This window comes from Rhododendron vialii, chromosome 5a, assembly GCF_030253575.1.
Source record: "Rhododendron vialii isolate Sample 1 chromosome 5a, ASM3025357v1".
In the NCBI taxonomy this organism is placed as follows: Eukaryota; Viridiplantae; Streptophyta; class Magnoliopsida; order Ericales; family Ericaceae; genus Rhododendron; species Rhododendron vialii.
In genome coordinates, this window is record NC_080561.1 from 3374117 (window position 1) to 3401118 (window position 27002).

The 27002-nt window shown below is 41.2% G+C and overlaps 1 protein-coding gene across 1 annotated transcript in view; it reads right to left on the reverse strand.

Moving 5' to 3' along the window:
* The window catches only part of LOC131326911 (uncharacterized), a 106619-nt gene extending 80116 nt beyond the window's left edge, over positions 1-26503 (reverse strand). The window contains exons 1-10 of the mRNA XM_058359818.1: positions 25597-26503; positions 19933-20361; positions 19710-19850; positions 19303-19581; positions 19058-19152; positions 17837-18221; positions 17640-17714; positions 17143-17390; positions 16571-16754; positions 16376-16470 (exon numbers count right to left, since the gene is read on the reverse strand). Of these exons, the coding sequence (XP_058215801.1) occupies positions 16376-16470; positions 16571-16754; positions 17143-17390; positions 17640-17714; positions 17837-18221; positions 19058-19152; positions 19303-19581; positions 19710-19850; positions 19933-20361; positions 25597-26503 (2838 nt within the window). The remainder of the gene's footprint in view (positions 1-16375; positions 16471-16570; positions 16755-17142; positions 17391-17639; positions 17715-17836; positions 18222-19057; positions 19153-19302; positions 19582-19709; positions 19851-19932; positions 20362-25596) is intronic.
* Between the last annotated feature and the right edge of the window lie 499 nt (positions 26504-27002).

Consider the following 27002-nt stretch of genomic DNA (forward strand, 5'->3'; position numbering starts at 1 on the left):
GGAAATTCCTTGGACACCTGGTTACTCGAAGAGGAATTGAGGCCGACCCCAACCAAATCAAGGCTGTTAAAGATTTGCGCCCACCAAGGACAATTAAGGAAGTACAAAGGCTCACTAGGATGGTAGCGGCCCTAAACCGATTCATCAGCAAATCCTCAGACAAGTGCCATGCATTCTTCAACGCCTTGAAGGGAAAAAGTCGACGCAGCTTTGAATGGACCCTGGATTGTGACTCAGCTTTGGCTGAACTAAAAGACCACTTAAGTTCGGCCCCGCTGTTGGTAAAACCTAAGGAGTTCGAAACTCTGTATCTCTATCTCGCCGTGTCCGCCCACGCAACCAATTCTGCCCTTGTAAGGCGGGAAGGCGCCGAGGACAAGCCCATCTATTTCACAAGCAAGACACTCCTCCCAGCTCAGACTCGCTACCTACCACTTGAAAAGTTAGCCCTTACTCTTGTTTCGGCGGCTAGGCAGCTCCTGCCCTACTTCCAATCACACCCTATCGTCATCTCAACAGAACATCCCCTCAAAAGCCTCTTCCGAAAGGCTGATTTGTCTAACAGGGTCTCCAAATGGGCAGTTGAGCTAGCAAACTACGATATCCGTTTCGAACCACGGACGGCAATCAAAGGACAAGTACTTGCTGACTTCATTGCTGAGTTTGCTCCACAAGACGCTGAACTTCTCAACACACCCATCTCAACCCACAACATTGACGAGCATCAATCGTTGCCGAAACCTTGGCACCTTTTTCATGGTGACATCTGGCGTCTACATGTTGACGGAGCGTCCAACAGCAACGGAGCAGGGGCCAGGGTCGTCCTAGTCTCCCCCTGTGGAACATTACACGAAAGTGCTATCAGCATTAACTTCCCCGCCACCAACAACGAAGCTGAATATGAAGCGCTCCTACCTGGCTTACGCTCTACGGTTGCGATGGAAATTTCCAACCTTGTTGTTTACTGTGACTCCCAACTCATCGTTAAACCAAATATTGGGCGATTATGAGGCTCGGGATCTGCGCATGTCAAAATATCAGGCCGTCGCAGCCGAACTAATCACCCACTTCCCCAATTTCAAAATCGAACAGATCAACCGCGAGCACTAAGCGCATGCCGACGCATTCGCTGGCCTTGCCTCAGCTTCTAAAGCCTCCGAATTCCGGACAATAAGCTTTGGCAACGTCGACCACCCAAGCTTTGGTGCTACTCAAAAAGTTCTCAACGTTGAACTCGGTCCAAGCTGGATGGACGAGATCATTGCGTTTCTCAAATACGATACTTTGCCAGCAGACAAGAAGGAAGCCTATCGCATCAGGAACAAAGCCGCTTACTACTGGCTCTTTGAGTACGGCCAACTCTACAGGAAATCTATCTCCGGACCATATCTCCTCGTGGTCCACCCGACCCAAGTACTCGAGATCCTCGCCGAACTTCACTCAGGAAGTTGTGGCTGCCACTCAGGTTGCCGTTCACTTTGCCAAAGAGCATTGAGTCAGGGATACTTTTGGAAAAATATGAAGAAAGACTGCGAAGACACAGTTCGCAAATGCCGACCATGCCAACTATTTTCTCCCATTCCAAAGCAACCCGCCCAGAACCTCTCCCCCATCACTAGTCCTTGGCCCTTTGCACAATGGGGGCTCGACATTGTCGGAAAACTACCAACAGCTCTAGGAGGATTCAAGTTCTTGATCATCGCAACAGACTACTTCTCCAAATGGGTAAAGGCCGAGCCTCTTGTGACAATCACAGAATCTGACGTTCGCAGATTTGTCTGGCGAAACATTGTTACCAGATTTGGAGTTCCGTACGCCATCGTATCAGACAATGGAAGCCAATTTGTCGGTAAAGACCTGACCAGCCTCTGTGAGGAATTTGGGATATGCTTCTTCAACTCTACACCAGCATACCCCCAAGGGAACGGACAAGCCGAGGCTACAAACAAGACCGTCTGCACCGGAATCAAGCGACGACTAAACTCCAAGAGAGGAAAATGGGCTGAGGAACTACCCCGTGTTCTTTGGGCTTATCGTTCTACACCACGGCGCTCAACAGGCCAAACCCCCTTTTCAATGGCCTTCGGCATGGAGGCGGTAATCCCACTGGAGTCCAAGTTCCCCACTCTGAGGACTGAGAATTTCGATCCAAAGACTAATGAAGAGGCCGTAGAACAAGAATTGATCTTGGCAGAAGAAAAACGCGACGACGCTCAGCCAAAGCTCGCCGAATACCAACAACAAGTGGTAAGAGGCTACAACCGAAGTGTTCGAACCAAGACCTTCAAACCAGACGACTTGGTCTGGCGCAAGATGGTGCAAGCTAGCAAGAAGAAAAAATTTCAACCCAACTGGGAGGGCCCCTTTCGTGTCGTCAAGATTGCTGGAGAAGGCGCCTACGTGCTGGAGGACATGAATGGGAAAGTCCTAACTAACCCATGGAACGCACAGAACCTCAAGAAGGCATATATGTGGCCAAAACCCTTATAGTGTGCCTCATGTTCGGCCACTGCCTATCCTATTTTTCTTTATTTGGCTTCAGGCCCAAGTCTTTACATTTTAACCTGTACTTCTTGTTTGTGGAATCAAAGAAATTTTATCTGCTTGTCGTCATTTACACTTCCAAAATTCCTTTCTTTTCTATCTCGGCTTACTTAGCCAACCACAAACGTTGACCTCGGTCATACCCACAAACGGCTCCTATGCCTCAGCTTCGGCCACTATTACTGCCCAAAAGAAGCAAAACGGACATCAGGTCCACCGAGCCCAAAGACAAACAATATGGCTGGAATTTGGGCTCCGGTTTGGCTTGGCAAGACTCTGAGGTCGGCCACAGCCGGGTTACACTCACATTTTGGTGAGCAAACCACCCACAAACATTACAACATTTAATCACCTTGGCTAGGGGCTGGCACCTCGACCGAGCCCCAAAACCATAGGCAAGAACACTCAACAAACTTTGGCGGACTAAACCTAAGTATCATCCACTAAACTAGCAACTGGCCGAGAACAACACACGCTCGGCAAAATCTCTACATTCTATTACTCTACTTTGGTTCAGGCTCGGCAATACCTACAGCTATCAACTTCAACAATTGGACAAACATTCCTACTATTTAGGCCGAACCCAAACCAAAGTGGGGGCTACAGGATAACTACTATTCCAATAAACCAGGGTTCGGCAAACTCTCACATCAACACATCTAATATGGCCCAAGCTCGGCTTTATTATCACTATGCATTGTTCAAAGCTCGGCAAACACCAACATGATGAAGCAGTTTTCTACTTTGCTACATTTCAACATAACTAGGCCGACCCAAAATCATAGAAGGGGCTATAAGATAACAACTATTCAAACATGCAAGCATATCAAAAGTCAAGTCAAGTTTGGTTAAGTTCGGCAAAGCTGATACATTGCAATCTCAGAAGTCAAGTCATTCATTCAAAAAAGAATACAGATGTTTGTAGACACCCCAATCTGATTTCCCGATCGTTTTACTTCGTTTTTCGGTTTCTTGTTTCCCCGATGATGAATCAGGTCGAAAACAGTCTTGAGAACATGGAATGGCTTGAGTTTGGCGTGCGTGGAACCCATCCTTAGCCCTGAAAACCCTTGAATCCAAACCTGGACCTCAGGCTTTACAGTCGCGCGATGCACTGGAACCCTCGCGCGATGATTTGCTTACCAGGTGTTAGTCAAAGTCAAAGTTTTGACTATTGACCCTCGCGGGGTGTAGCTTGACACTCGCGCGATGGACTCACTGTCTCGCATGATGGTCAACACCTGTCATTTTCACCCGGATTGCGTGGTGATCAGGGGGCTACAAGCCTATGTGACCCCGTTTCGTCGACTGAACATCGTTCTGGGGGGCTCCCCTTGCACCACCTCTACCCCATTCTCCCATCACCTTTGCCACCCCACTTCTCCACCAAGCAATTGTGACCAGCCTTGTTGGCTGGTTGCATGGCCTTGTCTAGCCACTAACCAACTCCTTCTTCTATAAGAACACCCCCCCCCCATGCTTCATTTTAAAGGGTTACCAATTTTTCCTCAAGAAGGAAGAAGGAAAGTTTAAGCACAAGCACCCTATATTGCACCCATTCCCACATAATCCCAGTCCAAGCCTCACCACCTCATTCAAGCCATCTCCAAGACACTCAAGCAAAGGTATAATACCTTTCTGCTTGCTGTTCGAATCCCTGAGGGGGGCTGGCAGGGTCGAGGCTGGTAATCAATACCAGTTCTGGCCCTAAAGCTAGCAAGGTTTCAAGAGCCGTTGCCAAGCACTCCCTCGCGCGATGGTCCCGCTCACTCGCACGACAGTTCTGTCTGCACGAGATTGGACCACGTGGGGAAGGGATGCTGGTCTTTAAGTTTATTGTCATGTTCATAGTCAATTTCCAGTCTTTTAAAAGTATTAGCTCACTGCTTTGCATGTTAAAAATCATAGTTTAGCTAAGTTTACAACTTCACTTGGTTCGGAATGCTCTTGGGATGCTCTTGAACATGTCTCAGAGCCCTAAGCATGCGAAGCAATTCCTGGAAGTCCAGTCTGAACAATCGCGCGCGTGTTTCACTTCCTCACGCGATGGTTCTCTGTTTTCCCAGGGACTGCCTTTGCATGAGCAGCTTGGCCTTGGCCTCTGTTTAGTCACCCCCACTGTTTAGGGGTCGTGTTTCTATAATATTTCCATCTGTCTGTTGTAATATTGTTTACTTTCAAGTACTTATAAACTGCTTGGTTTGCACCTGGGTGAGCACTGGTCCTTCCAGAGCCCAGAAGGGGGTAAGATTCAAACCATTGGTTAGGCATCAACACTCGCGCGAGTGTATGGTATTGTCGCGCGATGGTTTGCTTGCATGCAGATGGATTCACGCATGCAAACTGGCTGTTTGTTCGTGCCAAAATCATACACAGCAGTGTCTTGATGTACGATTGATGTGTTGAACTTTATTCCATTCATTATTTGCTATCTCACCTATCCACGCCATATCTATCACATCCTGCAAACTATTACAGTTTTAAATCTCCGATTAACTGTTCCCCCGCCCTAACTGGCTAAAAATTGATTAATGAAACAAAATCGCAAACAAACTCTTTTCCGCAAGTGCCTAAGTAGAGACCGATCTCCGGATTGTGCGAGAGGGGTGCCATAAAACCCTTCCCCTCTCGTAATCTGGCTCCCGAACCCAGATATGGTTATGACGGACTGGTTCCTTAACTTTTTTTCAAAATCAAACAGCGCGGCAAGTGCTTCGAAATACGGTTCCTTGGGTGTCGGACCTTCAAAACCCGAGTGGCGACTCTGTATTTTGCGAGCGCTTGCTTCCCCGCTCGCGCTCCCTCAATCTGGGCCCTTGCACTTTGGAATCCGGAAATTCCAAGGGCACGCTGTCCACAATGTTGCAGAAAACTCCTATTGTGGGAGATATTGCCAAGTTTTATCGTTCGGATTCAAATTTCCCATAAACTATTACATCTGGCGCAGTAAAATCCAAGCTCGGATCCACCCAACCCAACAAAAAACCTCAAAGTTCAAAATCAAAAAATAACAAAGACAACAAAGAGAAAGAAAAACGGTTATCTCCTAGTCATGCTTTAGCAGCGTCTTCTTTTGCAACATCAACATCGGCCTCGGTGTTTTTATCAACATTCATGGCTGCTGCTCAGCGTCCTCAGCCACATCTTCATTCCTGACCTCACCAGTCTCCTTTGCAGCAACCCCATCTCCACCTTTGGCAGCATCCCTATAAACATCCTCAACATCGTCATCACTCTCAGGGAACTCCTCAGGTGGAAGTGGCGCGCACTCCTCTTCAGTGTATGGGAGAACAAGCTCGGGAACAGCAGGTGCTGGAATCGACTTATACAAATTAGAGTCAGGCTCCAACTGAAGAGCGTTGGCAGCAGCAGCAACGCCATCTTTGTAACCCTTCCTGTAAGCCACGGGCATCCTTAACTCCACGGCCTTGTTAACCATCTTCCGAGCATCCCGCACGTATTCAGCTCCGGCTCGGTCAAAGCCGGCCTGATATGCCTTCTCATCAACTTCCTTCATCTTCCTCTTCTCTCTTCTCAGAACTTTGGCAAGTTCACGCTCAACCTTCTTTGGTTTTTTAGCAGCCTTATCTCTCTCTTTCTCAAGATCGACCACCCGAGACTTAGCAGCCTTTAAACTATTCTTCAACGACTTCATCTTCTCATGCTTGGTCTTGAGATCATCACGATATCGAGAGCGCTCGGCGGAGACAAGCTCGGCTTTGTTCGAAGCTCGAAGCAAAGCTTGGCCGGCCTGAAAAAACAGAGTTAGAACATAAAAAATCAATCAAGCTCGGAAACAAACTCAAACAGGTTGCTAAGAAATTAGGATATCTGTACCTGAACAAGGTACGCACTCGCGTGCATCAGGCTCGGCTGAAGGTCATCTGGTATCTTCTGCATGTCGTTCGGCAGAGCCAGACCTTGAAGCATCGAAACGGCCAAACCAGGCTCCAGTTTGACACTATCCTGTATGGAAATCACTCTGCCCTCGGCTGTAGTAAGCAATGGGGCAAACTCCTGAACAGCAAACGGTCCAGCCAAATCCGCAGACTTCTGACCCGCCCTCGAACCACCAGTAGCCGACGATTCGGTCTTCTCTTTGTCAGTCGAGCGTGGGGTCGGCGGCTTGGTCGAAAAGAAATCGTGTGTGATTTTCTGCCTCTTCTCAACGGGCTCAGACGCATCAGACTCCTTTTGCCGAACCACCGCGCCGTCCCTAATGTTAACTCGAACAACATTCCTTCTTCCCATCTCCTCTCCAAACTCGGGAACAAGTGTTTGAAGAGGGACACTAATACCTGGACACTCGGATGGCTGGCTCTCACGAAACCAGAATTCAGCCGGCTTCCTAAACGTAGGGAACTTTACCCTCGGTTCCTTTCCTCCCACGCTCGGCTTGAAACGCTTGCCAACTGTTGTTTCCTTTGTACCCCTCTTCTGTCCAACAGCTTTCTTATTCAGAACGGCTCCTCTCTCCCTCCTCTTAAGTTTCCCCTTGTAAGAAGGAACATAACCGAGTAGCGTCGGCGCGTCCTTGCAAAGCTGTGATAGGAGGATCTCTACATGCTTCTCAACGGACAACGACTGCTGAGTCTTTGTTATGGCTTGGTGATCTGAAGAAATAAAAACAAATAAATGATTTATTAGAAAAAACAATACGGTACTTCACGTTCGGCAAAGTCAAAAATATCGTGCTACCTCTGAAATCTTTAACCTTTGGAACGCTGTGCCTACGGTTAGCTTGGTCGCCGAACTCGAAGTTGCCACTGACCTCGACATAGAAGTTTTCCCATTTATCAGTATTGGGCAACCCATCTATTAAGGGTTCCTTGTCTCGGCGCGTGGACAAATACCTACGCTCGGTTTGACCATGTCTTGACATGATATAAGTGTGAAAAAGGTCGGCGACAGTGAACTGAAGATTATGCAACTCTTTCAAAGCAATCATGGACATTACAATCCTGTAGCTATTGATTGCAAAATAATGAGGGACAATGCTAAACCGAGCCAACAGTTCCCTTAAAAGTGGGTGGAGTGGGAACCTAAGCCCGGCTTCGCAAATCGCCATCAATGGAACCGTGATGTGCTCGGGGTGGTGCTCTTTCTGGTCTCTAATACGGTTGCTGGCCACTTGACTAACCACAACGTCATCAGGGATGTTGTACGTACGGCAAAAGTCTGCGTATTCATGGGGCTGCCCGCTAAAATAATGAGCATAAGGACAGACCTGACCTCTCTCATAAAGATCAGCGATCTCCCTATCCTCGGACGCAGTGTCACTCGGCCTAGGATGTGACGACGTCGTAGCCTCGGCCGGGAGATGAAACCTAGACTCGGCTTCAGGTCCTAGCTCGGGCTCGGCGTCAGAATTGGTGGAAAGTGAAAAGGTGATCTCGGGTTCGGTGTTAAATCCGCCGTACTCATAGTCACGCTCGGCATTGGAATCATCGGAGTCCGACATATTCGAAGCAATTGAAGAAGACTGACGTCGGCGCCTATGCCTCGCCAACCACTCACGAAAAAACGTATCTCCAGAATCTTCCCCCGAGCTTTCAGAGTCGGAAGAAATAACTATGATTGGGTGAGCCAGACCTACCAAAAACAAGAAGAAAACAAAGAGAAATCTCGTCGTCGGCTAGAAGGCAAGGGATTTCTATGCTCAGCTATCCTATTGGCCCACCCTATTTTGTCTCTTCAAGATTCAAGCTCGGGAGATACTAGGACTCGAAGCGGCGCTCGGCCTATCAGCACCGAGGCTGTGCTCGGCAAATTCCAACATTGGCCAAGCACAGACGTCGTTAGAGACCTGTGCTCGGAAGAACAGGATGAAGGCGAAGATGAACAGTCGTTCATCTCAGCTCTCGTACTGTTCACACAGAACAGAAAACTCCCAAAAAACCCAGGAAAGATAACGAAAAAGGGCGTAAAAGATGCAAGAATAAAGAGAGAATGACATATCAAACACATACCTGAAGATTTCAACGAGATTTGATGAAAAATCTACTGGGAATCGAGACTGGAAGATGAACGGGCGAGGCAGAGCTCTGGCAATGGAGGTTTAGAGAGAGAAAGTGATCGTGACTTCTCTTTCTGCCCCCAGCGCTATATATAGAGCTAGGGTTTGGGAGTTCGAATTTCCCGCCCATCATGATACCGCCGAACCAATAGCCAGTAAACGATTGACACGTGGCAAAGAAAGGACAACCTGCAGAGCTTGCCAGCCGTCCTCTCACCAGCCATACACAGCCATGGAGCGACACCTGGCACTCCTCCACTAAAGTTCTCCACCAGTGGCTGATATCACTTTAAAAGAGAAGATGGGTCAGGCTCGGTCAAATCTCGCCTTAAACAAAAAAAAAAAATAATAAAATCACGTTCGGCATTCGATAAGTTCGGCCGAGGCTCGATTTCAATCCCTACCTCGCGTTCGGCATCGGCAGAGATTGAAGGGCTATTGTAGCAGGTCGAACATAGAAATTCGTTGTGGTACGACCGAGCCCACTCCGTGCCGAGCATGAACCTTGTGCACGACTCCCGGCCCTATTCTTCGTCGCCATCTCATTTGCCACGGGCTCGGTAGAAGGCTAGCTCGTTCTCGGCCACCTTCCTCGGCGGATCCCTTGCAGCGTGTCCTTTCCCGTCGGTCACGTGCTAGGGTCGGCAAAGGCGTGTTCGGCCACCCTCGGAGCACGGCCGCCGCCAACCACGGCCAGCTGCTGACTTGCGCGTCTTCCCACGTGTAAAAGCGGTTATAACAGAAGATGATCATGGGCGCACATGGGTGTGCCAGCTCAGCCCTAAAAACGGTTACCAGATTTGTTTGGTGACGTCACGATGACATCGCCTGGCCCGCGCAAGGCACGTGCTTGTGCTTAAAGAGCAAGTCAGGGAGCTCTATAAATACCTAGCAATGGTAACCCTAAACAGGTACATGCTACTACATACTCACACTCATAGTCTTCTGCCTCCTCTCTCTGCACAATACTTATCCTCTCGCCGGAGGGCCTCGCCGGGGCAACCCCCGGCCAGGTCTTAGTCGTGCGCTCCCTGTGCAGGCTAGGAGAAGACTCAATAACCATCAAGCCACCAGCGGAGGAGAAGATCGAGGATCACGGGCCACACACATACTAATCTACTCAAGCCAAAGTCATAAATTTTTTATTTTCTGGTTCCTCTCGATCAAACAAATCGATAATTTACAAAAGTTTGATTCAAAAATCAAAATTAAAAAATGCAAAAAAAAATTTGAATAAAGATATAAAAAAAAACGAAATTGAATTCTACACTCCTTTTTTTGACATTTATGCTCTTTTTTTGTTTTACTGCAAAAAAATTACATACACTTTCAACACTAAAATTCAAAAAAAAAAAGTGTAGAGATCAAAAAAAGGAGTGTAGAATTCAATTTTTAAAAAAAAATCCCCAAAAAGCTAAGTGAATAGTTTGATTGGTTAGTAGATTTGCTCTTACATCATTGACCAGGGCAGGCCGCATGGAAGTAACTTCATGTAAATTTTCTAATTTTGATATGAATGACCTATCTTTAAATGAAAATGAGATTAATTGTCATGCGCATAAATCAGTCCGGACATGCCTCATCCCTCATCGTGGAAAGAAAACTTATGCCGAGTTGAGTTGGGCCGGAGCTGAGTTTTGAGTGGGCCGGAAGAAGTCCATTCCATTCCTGCTGTTCTGCCTTCACCAAATGTCCAAAATACCATTCACCCTCATGCGGCGTCTTGCCCTTTCACCTCACCACAAAGATGCAAATAAGTGGTCAACAGAAGGCAAAATGTATGATTGGGAGTCAGGCAGCTCCGCAGCAACTAGGGTTAGGCTCAAAACTCTGATGCATCTAGAAGGTCCCCCAAACAAGCTTGAGAAATTGAACTCAAAAGAATGAGGCTCATAAGCAGAGAGACTGAGAGAGAAGGGATTTTTCCAAAGGGTGGTTGCCCTCTCTGCAAAAAAACCATGACCTGATCATCTAAGCCAATGATTTCATCTCAATCAACAGCCCTTTATGTGTGTGTGTGTGTCTATATATATATATATGGTTTCTTTTCCTTTCCTTCTTTTTTCTGCTGCTGCTGCTGCTGCTGCTGTTGTTGTTTGTGATACAGCATGAACCAGGACTGCCTGATAATTTTTCCTCAACTATGAGAGGCTGTGATGATATAAACATCTCTTGAGTTCATATTTGTTGAGAAAAATGGGACCCATTTCTTGGCGGGGCAATTCTGAGGGCCTGTGGGAGAGAAGACTAATTTGGTCCTCTCTCAACTGGGCAACTGTTTTTGCAGCCATGGTGGGGAAAACCCCTTTTCTTCTCCTATCAAAATACAGATCTGAGCATCAACCTCTTTCCTGTAATATTTTGCGTGTGTACATGTATAGCTATGAGTGCATAACTGCCACGGTAGTACTAGAAAAATTGGGCAAAATCTTATTTTTGGATTATTTGAGAGTTCCATTGATTTTTTTGGTGGATTTTTGTGGGTCAAGTAGTACTGCTGATCAAGAAACTAATAATTCAGAGAAATGAAAGGAAGAGAAAGTGGACAAGGGAGAAAGTACATGGAAAATAGTTCATTTTCTTTTGTTTGGTTCTTCAAAGAAAAAGAGAGGAAAACGAGAAGAACATTACTTCAAAGGGAATTAAATAGTGTCATGTGAGTACAGTAAAAGAAAAGAGAATTTTTTTTATATCAATTTCAACAGGTCTTAGAGCTTCTGGGCCAGCAGCTCTCACACGAAGATTGAGTTTAGGTTATCAAACAGTCGATCATCTGCAAAAACATCGAACCCAAAATCAAGCCGCGCAAATTCAAATATCATCTCCCAAAGACATTGAACCCAAAAACGAACTGTGCAAGCTCGAATAGAAAGTGATATCGAAACTGAAATTCCAAAGGAGATATGGGATATGGTTGAAAGACACGAGAACAGTATTAAACCTAACATAGACGAAGTCTGGCAGTTGACATTGGTACAGTTCGGGTTTTTTTATTGTTTCTCTTGGATTTTTTTTGTTTTCCTTTCTGTCAAAGAACCAAACAAGGAGAGGGAAAACTATTTTCCTTTTCTTTTCTCTTCTATTTTCTATACTTGGAACGGAATTTTAAAAACGAGTATATGGTGGCATAAAAGAGAGGAATATTCGAGTATCCTGCATATTTGTGCTTTGAAATGGTCTTTGGACGAGGGAAAGACAGTTCATGGAAATGTGATCAAGAATGGGATAAACCCAGATGCCCATGAGTGTTTATGCCAAGCGTGGGCATCACCAATGTGGGCGTCAAGTCAATGACGATATGCCTAAACGGGAACGTTTTTTCTTGGACTCCTCAATTGCAGGACTCATAGCTGATGGATATAACAGGTATGGTATTAGTTTTACTGCGATGTGAGGAAAGATGGCGTGAGGCCAAATGGGTTTTCCTTGGCTACTGCCTTGAAACGTTGTTCAATGTGTATGGATATTGTTTTTGTTGAACGGGTCCATGTAGAGGTAATCAAAATCGGTTTTTCGGATGATACAGGAGTATTTTGTTGGGCCTTCCCTTGTTGATTGATATGCGAAATGCGATGAGATGTAGTTTTGCAAATAGAGCGTTTGGGAACTAGCTTCAACATGTGTACGAGAAGAATCCTAAAAATTTAGGACTGAGCTCCTCGATCCATCAATGCACCCCACGAACAATAATGAGATCTAAACTTGAAGGCCCATGGTCCCCAAAATCTCACCATCCTCACCATGTACACACATGATCTAACAGTGATGGCAAACTCGAATAATCCCCGCATCGGAAGATGATAAAAAGAAACCCCAACGGAACGAGATTTACACAAACAAATATCACCAACCAAATTTAGGTAAAACCTAGGCCAAAACAAAGGGAGGCCCTGCAAAATGCAGCATTACCAAAAGTAGTTTGGTTTAGCAAAGGAAAAACTGGCAAGGAAGGAAATGTTCCGTTACTCCGTTACACAAAGAACATGGGACTGGTGTCAACCATGTAATATTATTCTACAACTAAACATACTTATGGTCTTTTCTGCTTCAACGATCTGCAATTATCACATCCGCAGTTATCACAAAAATTCATCGTGTGGGGAACCTTATCACGAAGTTTTAGTTTGGTTACTTGATTTCCCAGTGAGGTGAGAAGTTGCAGATATTCGCTCAAGTTCTCGTCATGGGCCATTAAAATCCAGTCCCCATCCTCATCCTTATACTCAATGTTGAAACTACCAAGCTTGCACTCAAGTAACTTTGACACTTCTTCCTTCAGTTCATTAATTCCCGATGTGAGGGAGCTGAAATTTTATCATGGTATCCCCATATATTGCCTTTAGCTTCACGGACCTCGTATCTGGTCTTTCTGTGAGAAGAGGCATCATGTGGGGAATTGTAGCCATTGTGTGATGAATAGTAGGCATGAGTTGGCTCGCAGGATCAGAACATGGAGGGACTGTCAAGTTAACAGATCCGTAGAGATTTCCCCCCGAAAGATGCCCTTCCGCGAATGCTAACGAATTTCTCCAATATTCTGAACTTCCCGTTGTGTGGGGAATAGTAGGCATGGGTTGGCTCAGAGCAAGACTAGAACATGAACCAACTGTCCAGTTAACAGACCCAAAGACATGTCCCTCCGGAAGAGGCTCTATCTGCAGAGCTAACAAATTTCTCCGATCATCTAAACTTCCCATATTCTCACTTATTTTTTGTGTCAATGCCATATGAGGGTGTGGATCCACAAGACCATTTGGATTTGGATATGCGGCGAACTGCATTGATTGATTTTTTTGTTGAAATATCAGTTCAGACGAATCCCCAGTGAGGTGAGATATCGTGTGGGGAATTGTAGGCATCGTGTGGAGAATAGTAGCCACAGGTGCATCAGAACATGCAGGAAACGTCAAATCACTAGATTTAGAGACATGTCCCTCAAGATAAGCCTCTACTTGTGAAGCTAACAAATCTCTCCTATCTTCCGAACTCCCCATGTTCTGATTTAGCACCTCTGTTGATGCTATCTGAGATTGTGGAAACACAAGAGCATTGTGATTTGGATAGGCAGTGGACTGCGTTGTTCGACCTTCCAGTGGAAACGCCCATTTAGAGGAACCCCCTGCAGCGTCAGTTTCACTATACACAGCTGGAAAACAAATATCCGCATCGCGACAATGACTGGGCAAAGAATCATGAAAAGTAGGAGTTTTTTCAAATTCTGCTATTGAACCATTTCCTGTATTCCGAAAGTTTGGGTCTTCAAAAGAATGTGGTAGACACTCCTTTGGCTCCGAATTTTGACCACCCATTTTCTTCGTGATCTGCCCATTAGTTGATAGTGTATTGAACGTGGGTGATGGATTTTTTTCTCCATGTGGATCAGGGGGTTTCCAAACTGTTTGGAGAAAAGAAAAACTTAGGCTAGAAAGATAATAAAAAAGAAGAGAAGAAATGGATAGTATTAGCATTTTTTAACTTGCAGAATTTATGAGAAAAAAGATGGGGAAAAAGATAACTCATCCGGGCCTCTTGTTGGGGAAGGATAGATGATACAAAGAAAAAGAAAAAAAAAGCTCCAACATCTGAATTATAGAAATGTAAACCTTTGGGAGCTTACTTTTTGGCTTTTCATTTTTAGTTTTTTGGCTTTTTGGCTTTTTGGCTTTTTGAATTATGATTAGAATGTATTTTAGAATATGAAAGAGTGTTTGAAAGATATGTACAGAATATATTTTGGAACGATAATAATGTTTAACAAAAAATGAGAAAATGCAAAACGGTGAAAAACAGGTCCGGAGCTCATTCTGGGATTATGCTTCTTTTGTCAAAATCTCTGAATGGATTTTGTAGAATGAGTTCTCAGAATAGACCTGCCAAACACCAAAAATGCAAAAATGGGAATGTGAAAATGTGAAAATAGGCCTGCCAATCACCCCCAAAAGTCAGGAAGATTAGCTACCAAATTAGTTATCGTTACTTCTGTTCCCTTTCTGTGCAAGTGCCTAAACTTTTGGAAAGGTTCCAAAATTGGATTACTAGGGGATTGAGGTTTCTCTGCATTTCTCTCCTATTTACAATCCAAATAGGTGACTAGGAAGGAGGGGGATAAATTACCGTAATTGCTTCTCCGATTTGGCCACCGAGGAATCCCATGATCCCTACAGACGCGCTTAAAGGTGGACACGCTATCTGCATGAGCAAGAATAAACACAAGAAAACCGTAATGTCATATTGCTTCCAACAGAATAACCCAGATCTCCTTTCAGAGTTAGTTACTTGAAAACAAGGAAAAAAAAAAAAGGGAAGCAATAACTTACAGCCAAGGATCTTGGCGACATCTTCACGTTTACTGCCAAAATGTTGTTCGAGAACCTCACGACTAATTATACGGGAAGCTGTCCCTTCCCCCTTTTCTGTTTCCTTTGTTCTTGCATTCTCAGGACGAGATGCACTAGAGCCACACCGATCTTGTCCACCAGGGTGTGCTCTGTTGTTTGTAGCAACAAATTCACTTGATGAAAAGGCTATATACCCCACGATCTCTCTTCCACTTCGTAAGGCGAAAGGGTAAAGTGACGATCTAGCAAGCCAGGACATATGGAGAAATTGAAGCCTTGAAACAAGTTTCTCATCCATAGATAGACTGATAACTTCAGCTGGCCTTTCTCCTCCTAAAGAATACCCCTACATTGTTGCCCAGTTCTGAGTTCAGTAACAGTAATCGGTAAATTTGGAAATTTGAAAATTGCACTTCTTTCTTTTCCTAGTTTTTTTCTTCTTTTGGTCATAGTTTATACATCAGCGGGGTAAGGGGGTAAGGGGAGTTAGTGAGTTTCTAGGTTAGTTCACAGAGGGTCGAGAGGCTATCCATAGCCCTGAACCTCACACTTGCTCCTTGCGGGGCTCGAACTCCCGTCTCACTGAGGGAGGAGGGTGAGCTTACCAACTTGACAAGCTTGGTTTGCTCTCTTTTCCTAGTTTACATAACATACTTTGTCGTTTTTAGAAAATTCGGACTTTTATGGTTTCTTCTCCTAGTTTTAAACAAGTATGTTTTCTCATCTTTTTCAAATACACAAGAACAACAATAACATTGATGCTCTAACTAGCGAGTAGACTCATACATGTCATTATCTAACCAATCAAAGGGGACACATAAATACCTTGAACTAATAGTCGTCACTATATTTACATTCATGTTTATTGTCCGACAATTTTGAAAACAATGCATTTAAAGAAAGCTAAATCCTGATGGTTTCGAATAGGGCTAACCATTCCAAACTGCCTGAACATAAGGAGGATGAACCCATAGCTATCTATGTATGATATTCCAGAACTTCAGCCAAGGTCAAATGTTGATGGGAAAAAAGTTTGTAAAAATTCATGAACATGGATGATGTGGGTATTGATTACAGAATAAGTTACAACAATATATAAATAACAGCCCATAAATTTAGACACACTTTAAGACATAAATAGATGGTCCCTTGTCTATTGAAACCAATGACTCTCAAAACAGAGTACTTGTACATCCAACTTGAAAGAAAGCTGGACATGCAAATCATTCCTAGAGACATCAAGGAGTAGAAATTTTGTGAAAGGAAGTTTGTCCAAGTTTTTGAACTCACATAAAGGGAGTGTTTTAAACACATGTCTGAAAATGGTTTCACAATCTAAACGTACCTGAATTGACAAAAGGGATTCATAATCCTTAAAAAGTTAGGCCTTTAGGAAGAAGTCACTACTCTTTCCGTAGCAATTACAACCTACCCATATTAGAAGGACTTGACAGAAATGAAAAAACAATTGAGTTACTTGTCGAAATGGGCACCGATGGATCCCATGTTGCCTGTGGATGCGCTTCGCAGAGGATACCAGATTGATCCCATGACCCTTACAGTTGCGCTTCGCTGCAAAAGCACCAATATGCAGGTAAGAAAACTTCATTTTGCTTGGTTCAGAAACAAGAGCAAGATGGCCAGCAACACTTCATAAATTGTAGACGCTTACCACCAAGGCTGTTTGCAGCATCTTCACTTCTGCTGCAAAAATGTTGTTGGTGATCCTCAAAACTAACACTCATACTTCTGCACTTCCTTTTAAATGAATTTCTCACAATCTTTTTTTCCGAATGAGTTACGATGGGTCCTCCATCTGGTAAGCCGAGAGGCCAATGCACAGACCTAGTAGACTTCTGTATTTGGATAATTGAAGCCATTTATCAACGTACTCATCCATAAATATACAAAATACAGATTCATAAACAGAATGATAACGTCGACCAACCTTTCCTCTTGCAGTTCAAAAAATAAAAAAAATAAATATTTCCTCACATAATTAAGGGTATGGCTAATCTAGATATTTTTCCTCTTCTGCTAGAGTATCATACTTATATCGCACCCTTAAAGACAATACTTGGATCCGCAGTTTGAATTCAATTTACCATACCATCTAAGACAATACTTGGTACAAACAATCAGAATCTGCATTCAAACACTCTACTTGAACCAAGGGTAAATTCACCAATATGGATCATATTGTAGTTTCAAACACTCTACATGTAGATCAGGTCATGGACTAACCTGAGTAGCCAATCCTCCTGAGCAGTCCATTTGCAGACTTCGTGGCAGATCTTGTGATTTCTTTCTTCGTACGCAATGCTTGTGTGTTAGTGTTCTCTGTCGCACCAAGTGTCTAAGGACCCTACTAGGTACGTATTCCCTCTTTAATGCCTCTCTTGTATTTTCCTTCTTTGAATTCGACATAGTGGGGCCGCTCTGATCTGCTTTGGCAAGATGTGTTCTGTTGTTTCTAGCGTCAAATACTTGTTCTGATGAAGAAAATATGTCAGTTATCCTTGTCTCTGGTTAGGGAACGATAAAAATAGAAGCAAAAAGAAAGAAGGTTTTTATTATGAGAATCATGAAAAACTGAATTAACTCGCATTCCCTTTCACTGCAAATCCCCCAATTTTCAAAAATTTAAAATTGGATTCTTAAGAGATTGGTTTCTCTCAATTTCTCTCCTTTACTATCCAAACAGATCGACCTAGTGACAAGGAAGGAGAGGGAGAAATTACCATTCTTTTCATCCCAACATGCCCGCCAATAGAACTGGTGCAGCCTACAGGTGCTCTTAAACATGGATATGTTAACTGCATGAGAAGAGAAATGTAAGAAATTTGTATCCTTGTATTGCTTCCACAAGACAATAATCTAGCATCTTGTGGCAGTTAGTATGGTTAAAACAAGAGATAGAGGGAAAGCAATAAATTACCACCAAGTCTCTTCATAGCATCTTTATGTTTACCGCCAAAATGTTGTTGGAGATCATCTACGATACATAAACTCATAGTTATCCCTTGTCGGTCTAACGTTTCCCTTGCACTTTTCCCCTCACGACAAGATGCAGTGGAGCTGCTTTGATCTTGTCTGACAAAGTGTGCTTTGTTGTTTGTAGCAGGAAATTCACTTGATGATAAGGCTATAGGCCCGACAATCACGCCTCCATCTAGTAAGCCTAAAGGCTGAGGTGACGATCTAGCAAACTGGGACATATGGATAAATAGAAGCCTTGAATCAAGTTTCTCATCCATAGATAGCTTGCTAGATCCAAATGGTCTTTCATCTCTCAAGGAATACCCATTCCTTGTTGCCCTTTTCTGAGTCCAGAAAAGATAATCAGTAATTTTGGACTTTAAAAGAATGCACTGCTTTCTTCTAGAGTATTAAAAACACATGTCTACTAATTTTTTCCCAAAGAGATAAACAATAAAAATGTTGATGCCCTAACAGGTGATTAGCCTCATAAATGTCATGAACTCACCTATAGAAGAAGATATATGACTACATTGGACCGGTATCGTAGTAACAAGAATCAGATACATTTTTGGTCCTACAATTTGAAAGCACTGCTATTTAAAGGCAACTATTTCCCGAGGGAATAGAGCATGGTGCTAAATGTCCCAAACTGCAGGAAAAATCCAAGGATATACGCATTAAGAATAGTATCCCAGAACTTCAGACTTCAGTCAAGTTCAAATATCCAAGGAAAAAACTTGTTTAGAATTCGGGATTATGGATGATATGGGTATTGTTTGAAGACTAAACTACAAAAAAGTACAAGTTGAAAAGGCTATAATTCATACAAACTTTTAGATCTTAATAATTGGTCCCCTGTACATTGAAATCAATGAATCTAATTACCGATGCTTCTACATTCAATCAGAGGGAAAGTTGGACACATGTATGCTAGCTAACACACAGAGATGCTCCTGAAGGCATAGAAATTATGATAACTAAGTTTGCCCACTGTACGATTTTACAATTTTATAACCTGAAGTGACAAGAGGAATTGAAAATCTAAGTGAATTATGAACCCGCTGCCAATGTAATTCCACAATCCTTTAAAAAGTTTGAGAATGAAATCACTACTCTTGTTAGAATGACTAAGACTTTTATAAACTAACTGAATGATGGAGATGAAAATATAAGTTACTTGTCGAAATGGCCACCGATGGATCCAGTGTTGCTTATGGATGCGCTTCACTGTAGATACCTGACGAATTCCATGCTTCCTACAGTGCCGCGTCGCTGCATGAGCATCAATATACAGGTTAGAAAACTACAATGTTGTACTGCTTCCATAAAGAGAACAATACAGCATGTCCATCGCCAGAAGCATTATATGGTTCATAAACGAGCAAGATTGAAAGCAACATTTTATCAATTGTAGAAGCTTACCACCAAAGCTCTTTGCAGCGCCTTCGCATCTTCTGCCAAAATGTTGTTGGTGATACTCAAATATTACACTAATTGTTCTGTACTCTCTCTTTATTTTCCTTCTCACCATTTTCTTCTCTCGAAGAGAGACTGTAAGAGAGCACTGATCTTGCCTCACCGCATATGCTACATTTTTTGCAGATTGTTTTAATGGATCAAGCAGCACAATGTGTGCTCCATCTTGTAAGCCGATAGGCCAACGGGATGAGCCAACAGACAGCAGTATTTGGGTAGTTGAAGCTGTTAATCAATATACTGATGGATAAACAGAACATAACTTCAGCTAATCTTTCCTTTCCAAAAGATGGCTAATCTTTTTTATTTCTCTACCACTTCATCAAATCGATATTTATTTACTTATTTCTAACATTTTATTTGAAAGGTCGTATTATCATACCATTTGAATGCAATATCTAGTACAAACAATGCATAATCAGGATCAGACACTGCACTTGAACAAAGGTTAACTTCTCCAATGTGGATCATATTAGCATTGCTTGAAGACCTAGCTGGAGTAAATATATGATCGGATACCCTTCATATATAGATGTGTATTTCTAAGTATATATATCAGAATATCAGGTAAAGGACCAGCCTGAGCAGTCAATCCTTCTGAGTATCTGGGCAATTGTGTCAGTTTTTGTTCAACCGCGTTGATTTGCAGAAGTCGTGGAAAACATGGTGATTTGTCTTGTCGTACACAACCCTTGAGTGTTAATCTTCTCAGTGACAATAAGGGCACAAGGTCATTAGACTGCTCCCCAAAAATGCTACGTATATGAACAGAGTGATACAAACTCGGACATAGATGTGTCCGGAACCGTATGATGTATGTATCCAAATGTATTGGGTGGGCCCCATGTGCATCGGATAATTCATTACACATTTGTGTCTGAATCTGCTTCTCTTGGTCTGTGTCTGTAGCATTACTCTGCTGTTCCCAGGGCCTAAGAGTTTCTAGTACTTCGAATAACTTCCAACTAAGGGAATCTGTCGTGTGCAATCCCGGATCATAAATAACTGCAATGGATTAATTTTGAGGCCATTAGGAGCTAAATAAATCACCAGGGGTGTAACTAACACCAAACCAAATTTCAATAGTGAAACCATAAATTTTGCAGAAAAGCACTAGAGACTTCAAAACATGATTATCAATCAAGAGGAGTGTTACTTGGCACACAACCTTTTGTTGCAAAGAAAAAAAATAGGACAAAGCTATGGTATATATGGTATACCGTATGTCTAAATTATGACAATTTGTGATTTTCATTATGACGATTTTTGGTTTTCTAATGCATATTTTTTATGCTAGTTACGACTTCTACGTTAAAATTTACCTGTTGAACAGATCATTAGTAGGTTACCCATAGTTAAAAAATACTATTGTTATTATGTAACCATGATTATTCATACCAGAAACCATAATACTTATACCCCAACCAAATATAAGTGTACAATATCACAAATTAAATAATGTTACCCACAATTGTTATGACAACACCATAAATTGGCATTATCTTACCACAATGAGTCGTACCAAATTTTTTTTGACACGTATGGTATTCCGTAATAAAATCAAAATATGTCATATCAGAATCAACAATTATTATACCCAAATAAAATACATGTGTAAAATACCACAAATTCAGTAAAATAACCAAATTTATTAGGGAGAATTTTTTATAAGTCCACTATAGCACTTTCCAAACCCATCTAGTCCACTTCTAAGTTTCATAACCCACTAAGTCCACTAGTAATTTTAATGACAAAAATACCCAACTTAAAAAACAAGAGCCAAACACCTTGTTTGGCTAACACGAAAATATATTTTTTCAATTTTTTTTCGTTTTTGTTGCAATCAAGCCGCCGCCGCCGACACTACCACCACCGCTGCCGCTGCCGCCACCACTACCGTCGCCGCTGCCATCATGCCACATATAACGTTATATGTGTAACAAAAAATGTATTTTTTCATTTTTCTCGATTTTTTTATTGAACCCGCTACACTTAACATTTAACGTTATATATGTGACAAATTTCTCTTTTTGTTTTTTCCTATTTTTGTTGTATTGATTTTTTAATGTTATATGAGTGATAAAAATTTCATAACATACAACATTATATGTGTGGCAAAAATTTTCTAACATGTAACATTTCTTTTTGGTTTTTCTTATTTTTAGTCTTTAACATTATATACTGGTCCATACAAAACATATAACATTATATGTGAGCTTTTAAATATCTAAATATCGCAACAAAAAAAAATAAAACATATAATATTATATTTGAGCTTCTGCAACTCTGAATCTCACAAAAAAATAGAAGAGGACATATAACATTATATGCGAGCTTCGGTAGTTCTAAATCTCACAAAAAACAAAATATATAACATTATATCTAAGCTTCTGTAGCTCTAAGTCTCACAAAACATGACATATAAAATTATATGTTTTCAAAACAACATCATATCTTTTCAACAAAAATATATATCTCAAAAAACAACATTATATGTTCACATATCATGCCACCATTATCCTTGTTTTCAGTCGCGCCTCGAATCCCAAGTTGAATGTTGATGAGACCACGGGGGGTCGAGCTTCATTTTTTCACCGTTTCTTCATCAAAATCGTCATCGAATCCTTCAAAAATTGTGATTTTTTGCCTCCGAATAGCATTCTCATAACCTCTATATCTACATATATACATATTCAAAACAACATAAAAAAAATTAATATATCTCAAATACGAGATATAATATTATATGTCTAACCCTAGGAAAAACACATATTACACATGACAGAAGTTTACATATAACGTTATATGCTCTGTTGTCCATCACTTATTGAATTGGTCAGCGCAGCGGCCTCTTCGACTTGCTTCTGATAATATATGGATATATCCATATGTGCTTTTGAGAGGCCGCTGCGCGGACCTATTCAATAAGAGAACATATAACATTATTAGTTCCTCTTTTTTTTTTTTGAGTTTTACAGGACAAAATCTCATATACAACGTTATATGTTCTTTATGCAAATTGAAATATTTTTTTTATGTCAATACAAGCTCATATATATATATATATATATATATATATATGTGTGTGTGTGTGTGTGTGTGTGTGTAGATATGGTCACAAATATTCTCATATAACCATATATAATCATATATGGATATATCCAGATGCGTTTTTGAGATGCCGCTGCGCGGACCAATTCAATAAGAGAATATATAACGTTATTAGTTCATTTGTTTTGGAGTTTTACAGGACAAAATTAGATACCAAGGGCAAATTGTCACATATAACATATATGTCTCAGTAGAGAAGATCATCTATAACCAAACCACATCGCTAACCAAGCTTCAAATCACATATTTTCAAGTATAAGTCGGAGAGGGCGCTACGTAGACCAATTCAATAAGTGATTGACAACGGAGTATATACCGTTATATATGACAAAAGCTCATATATAACGTTACACGTTACAAAAGGTCATATATAACGTTATATGTTCTCTTTATTAAATAACATAGAATATTTCTAATCTAGAATGTTATATATAACAATATAACGTTATATATTATTATAGTATATCCCAGAATAGCCATCAACGACATAAAATTTTCCGAGATGATATATGGCATCCGTCAAAGAGGACATTTTTATCGGCGGTATGTAAGTCCACTTATTGTCGCCTGGTTTGATGTACGCTAAACTCCTCGGCATATCAAAAATTGCCGTGACAACGAAGTCATTATTGGGCATCAGGGAAGGATCATGCGAGAAAACAACCTTAAGGATATAAATCTCGTAACGAAATTTATGGCGAATGGTGGGATTAATACATTTTTGATGACTCACCTTGGGGAAACGAAATGACTTACCGGAGAAGGGGTTGAGGAGTGTAATGCCCGCGTCCGCCTCGTTCTTGGTGGCTAACCATCCGTGAGAAGAACCACAGCACCTCTGGGGATAAGGAACTCGGCACTGTTGAAGGGGGTGGTGGATCGGCGGCGGGGGTGTAGAAGGAGTTGGTCTTGTTGGAGTGCTGGGAGTCGAAACCGAAGGGTTGGGCGGCTTGGTTCTTCAAATTGAGAGAGAGAGGGAAAGAGAGAGAAAGAGGCGTGCTCCAGATCTATTTGTAACCCTTCCAGGGTTTCTCTCTTATGAATGGTTATATAGAAGGGTATTTTTGTCTTGGTATAATTTCTTTTTAAAAAAAAGTGGACTTAAGACCTTACCAAACTATATTAGTGGACTACAGGGGTTACAAACATTAGAAATGGACTAACTAGGTTACAAGTTCTCTATAGTGGACCTAAGACCAATTTTTTAAATTTATTATGACAATACCTAAAATTGTCATTTTCTTACCACAATGTGTCATATCAAAAGAAAACATATTTAAATACTACTTCCTCCGTCCCTTATTTAAAATCCAGTATTCCATTTTGGGCTGTTCCTTAATAAGTGTCCATTTTGTAAAGTTAGTGGGTAAGAATTGGTGCATTGTCTATTTTGCCACTAAAAGTAGATTCCATTTTGAAAAGTAAGTAAAAGTATAGTGATGATGGGTAAGTAGGAAAAATGGAGGAAAAAGTTAATGTGAAAGGTATAATGATGATGTCCTATTAATAAGTTGGAGTTACAAAGCAAGACACTTAAAAAGGGACGGAGGGAGTACAAATTATATAACAAACCATAATTGTTATGACAATACCATAATTTGGTATTTTCATGCCCACAACTGTCGTAGCAAATGAAATTGATTAAAATATTCCATAACAAAACCAAAATACCACAAATTCAGTAATATAATCAAATTTGTTATGACAACACCATAAATTGACATTTTCATACCCACAACGTGTCATATAAAAAAAATCCAATCGGAATGTTCAGTTAACGATAGTTATAATTAGCAAAATACCAAACCACAAATTCAGTAATATAACCACAAATTTGTTATGACAACACCATAAATTTATGTTTTCATACTCACAACGTGTTGTATAAAAAAATTTAAACAAAATATTCAATTAACGATAGGTATAATTAGCAAAATATCATACCACAAATTCAGTAATATAACCAAATTTGTTATGATAATACCATAAATTGACGTCTTTATACCTACAACGTGTCATATGAAAAAAATTTAATCGGAATGTTCAGTTAACGATAGTTATAATCAACAAAATACCAAACTATAAATTTAGTAATATAACCAAATTTGTTATGACAATATCATAAATTGACGTTTTCATACCCACAACGTGTTATATGAAAAAAATTCAATCGGATTGTTCAGTTAACGATAGTTATAATCAATAAAATATCAAACCATAAATTCAGTAATATAACCAAATTTGTTATGACAACACCATAAATTAACGTTTTCATACCCACAACGTGTCGTATAAAAAAATTCAATCAGAATATTCAGTTAACGATAGTTATAATCGGCAAAATACCATACCATAACTAAACGTCGTTAGCGAGTATATTTTTAGAATGATCGATCATAATTGTTAGAAAATCAAATCATACAATATTCAGCATTGTCACCAAAATTAGATATCGACAACTGCGTAATCGAAAAAATTTAATTTATCCAGATACAAGAATGAAGTTGATCGTTTATCCTTAGACCCTTAATCAGACAAAAAAAATCCTTTTACTATTGAATTCTGGTGCCAATGAAAGGGCTTTCTAAACCCTATCGAGCCAAAAAATTATGTGGATTATTTAATCAACAAATATAACGAAATCAATGGTTTTAATCGTCATTATTGTGTCGCAGTTGCAAGTCAACCGTACATTCAGTTACAACAGAGAAATTGGTTTTATATCATGTATATTGAATGGACAATTCTAAATGTTCTTTTGGTACAACACATTGTGGTAAGAAAATGTCAATTTTTTGTGTTGTCGTAACAATTATGATTATATTATATAATTTGCAGTATTTTACAAATGAGGGAGAGGGAGAGAGAGTCAAGAAAGAGAGAATAACATATTACCTGCTAAATCATTTTTTCATTTTATTAATTGATTTAATGAATGGGTGGTTCGAATTATTTACTTTTAAATCCAAAGGTTTAAAATCATGGTGCGTATGGTACACCCCCTAATAAGAGGTGTGTACCATAGGACTACCCAAAAAAATATACCTGCCTTTCCAACTCGACAAAACCAGATAATATACCAAAACAAACGAGCGATCATTTATGATCAAGGTAACAATAGAAGCTTACCGCGAAATCTCTTTGCAGCTCTTTGCTTACTCTTAGTAATGCATTCTTTCTTCAATGCCTCTCCCTCATTTTTATTCTCTGAAAGAGACACAACAGGGCCACTCTGATATGCGCTCACAAGATGTGCTTCGATTTCTGTAGCATCCAAATCCGGAAACGATTTCCGTTTTGTCGAATCATCCAAACTAAGTACACTCTCAGTTAAGCATTCTCCAATTAGTCCCTTACTCGTATCTTTCTCCTCTGAATTAAGCGTAATAGGGCCGCTCTGATTTGCCCTCACGAGATGAGCACCGTTTTCTGGAGTACCAAAATCCGTGGATGATATTCTTGTCGTTGAATCAACTAAACTAAGTGCACCCTCCTCCGTCATGCACGGTCCCTTTGATGCCTCTCGCGCATTTGTCTTGTCTGAGTTAGAGACAAGTAGGCCGCTCTGACATGCCCTGTTGTTTTTTGTAGAATCAAAATCCACCAATGGTCTTTGTTCCCTGTTTTTCCCGCTCTCGAATTTCGACGAGACTGAAATTATGCCCTTATTTTTCACGGTAATCGCTAGCGTCTTGAGCATCGGCTTCATAATTTTTTTCAAAATTGGGAAGCTAAGATGGAGAGAGAGGCCGATTAGAAAATAATAAGAGAAAAGGAGGCCGACCAAAACAAAAGGAGGAGGATCAAATGAGGTAATAAAATGACGAGGAGATGGGAGAGAAAGCAAAAGGATAAGAATGCCCATATGGACAGAGATATGGGCCAAGAAACTGAAGAAAGCCGCACCATCAATGCTAAGTGTAATCTCAGTGATGCGTTCCCTTTTTAATGGCTCTCCCCCATTTTCGAAGTCAAAGTCAGTCCATCCCCAGTTCTTACCCTTTTCCTTTTTCAAATTTGGGTAGGAAAAATTCATTTTGGATAGGAGCCTCTCCAATGGCAAAATCTTATTTTAACCCAAATTTATTATTTTTAAAATATCCAATGACATTTATGTAAATAAAAGAGAGGAATGAAATGAGCAGCAACAGAATTAGCAGCTGGACTACGACGAAGAAGACGAACACAACGCCATAGAAGGAACCAAACCTTGAACCGTCAGTGGCTTCATTTCTTCTTCCTTGAACACGAAGCCACTCAAAACAACATCACGGGGATCAAATGGGAGAAAATAACCCAAGACAAAATAGGAGAAAAAAGATAAGGTACAAACGGAGTATAATGGATGAAGAAGGTTTCACGGAAAGAGATGACCGATTTGAGGGAAGAAGTCGTCGTCGTCGGGAGCGTTGACTCGGTTGGCTTCATTGGAATTAGGAGATCTCTGAACCAACCTTTCCCATTAAGAAATATGCTTCTTCTACTACCCCACAGATTTATGAAAGAAGGTAGTGTATACAAGTAGAAGTAGTATA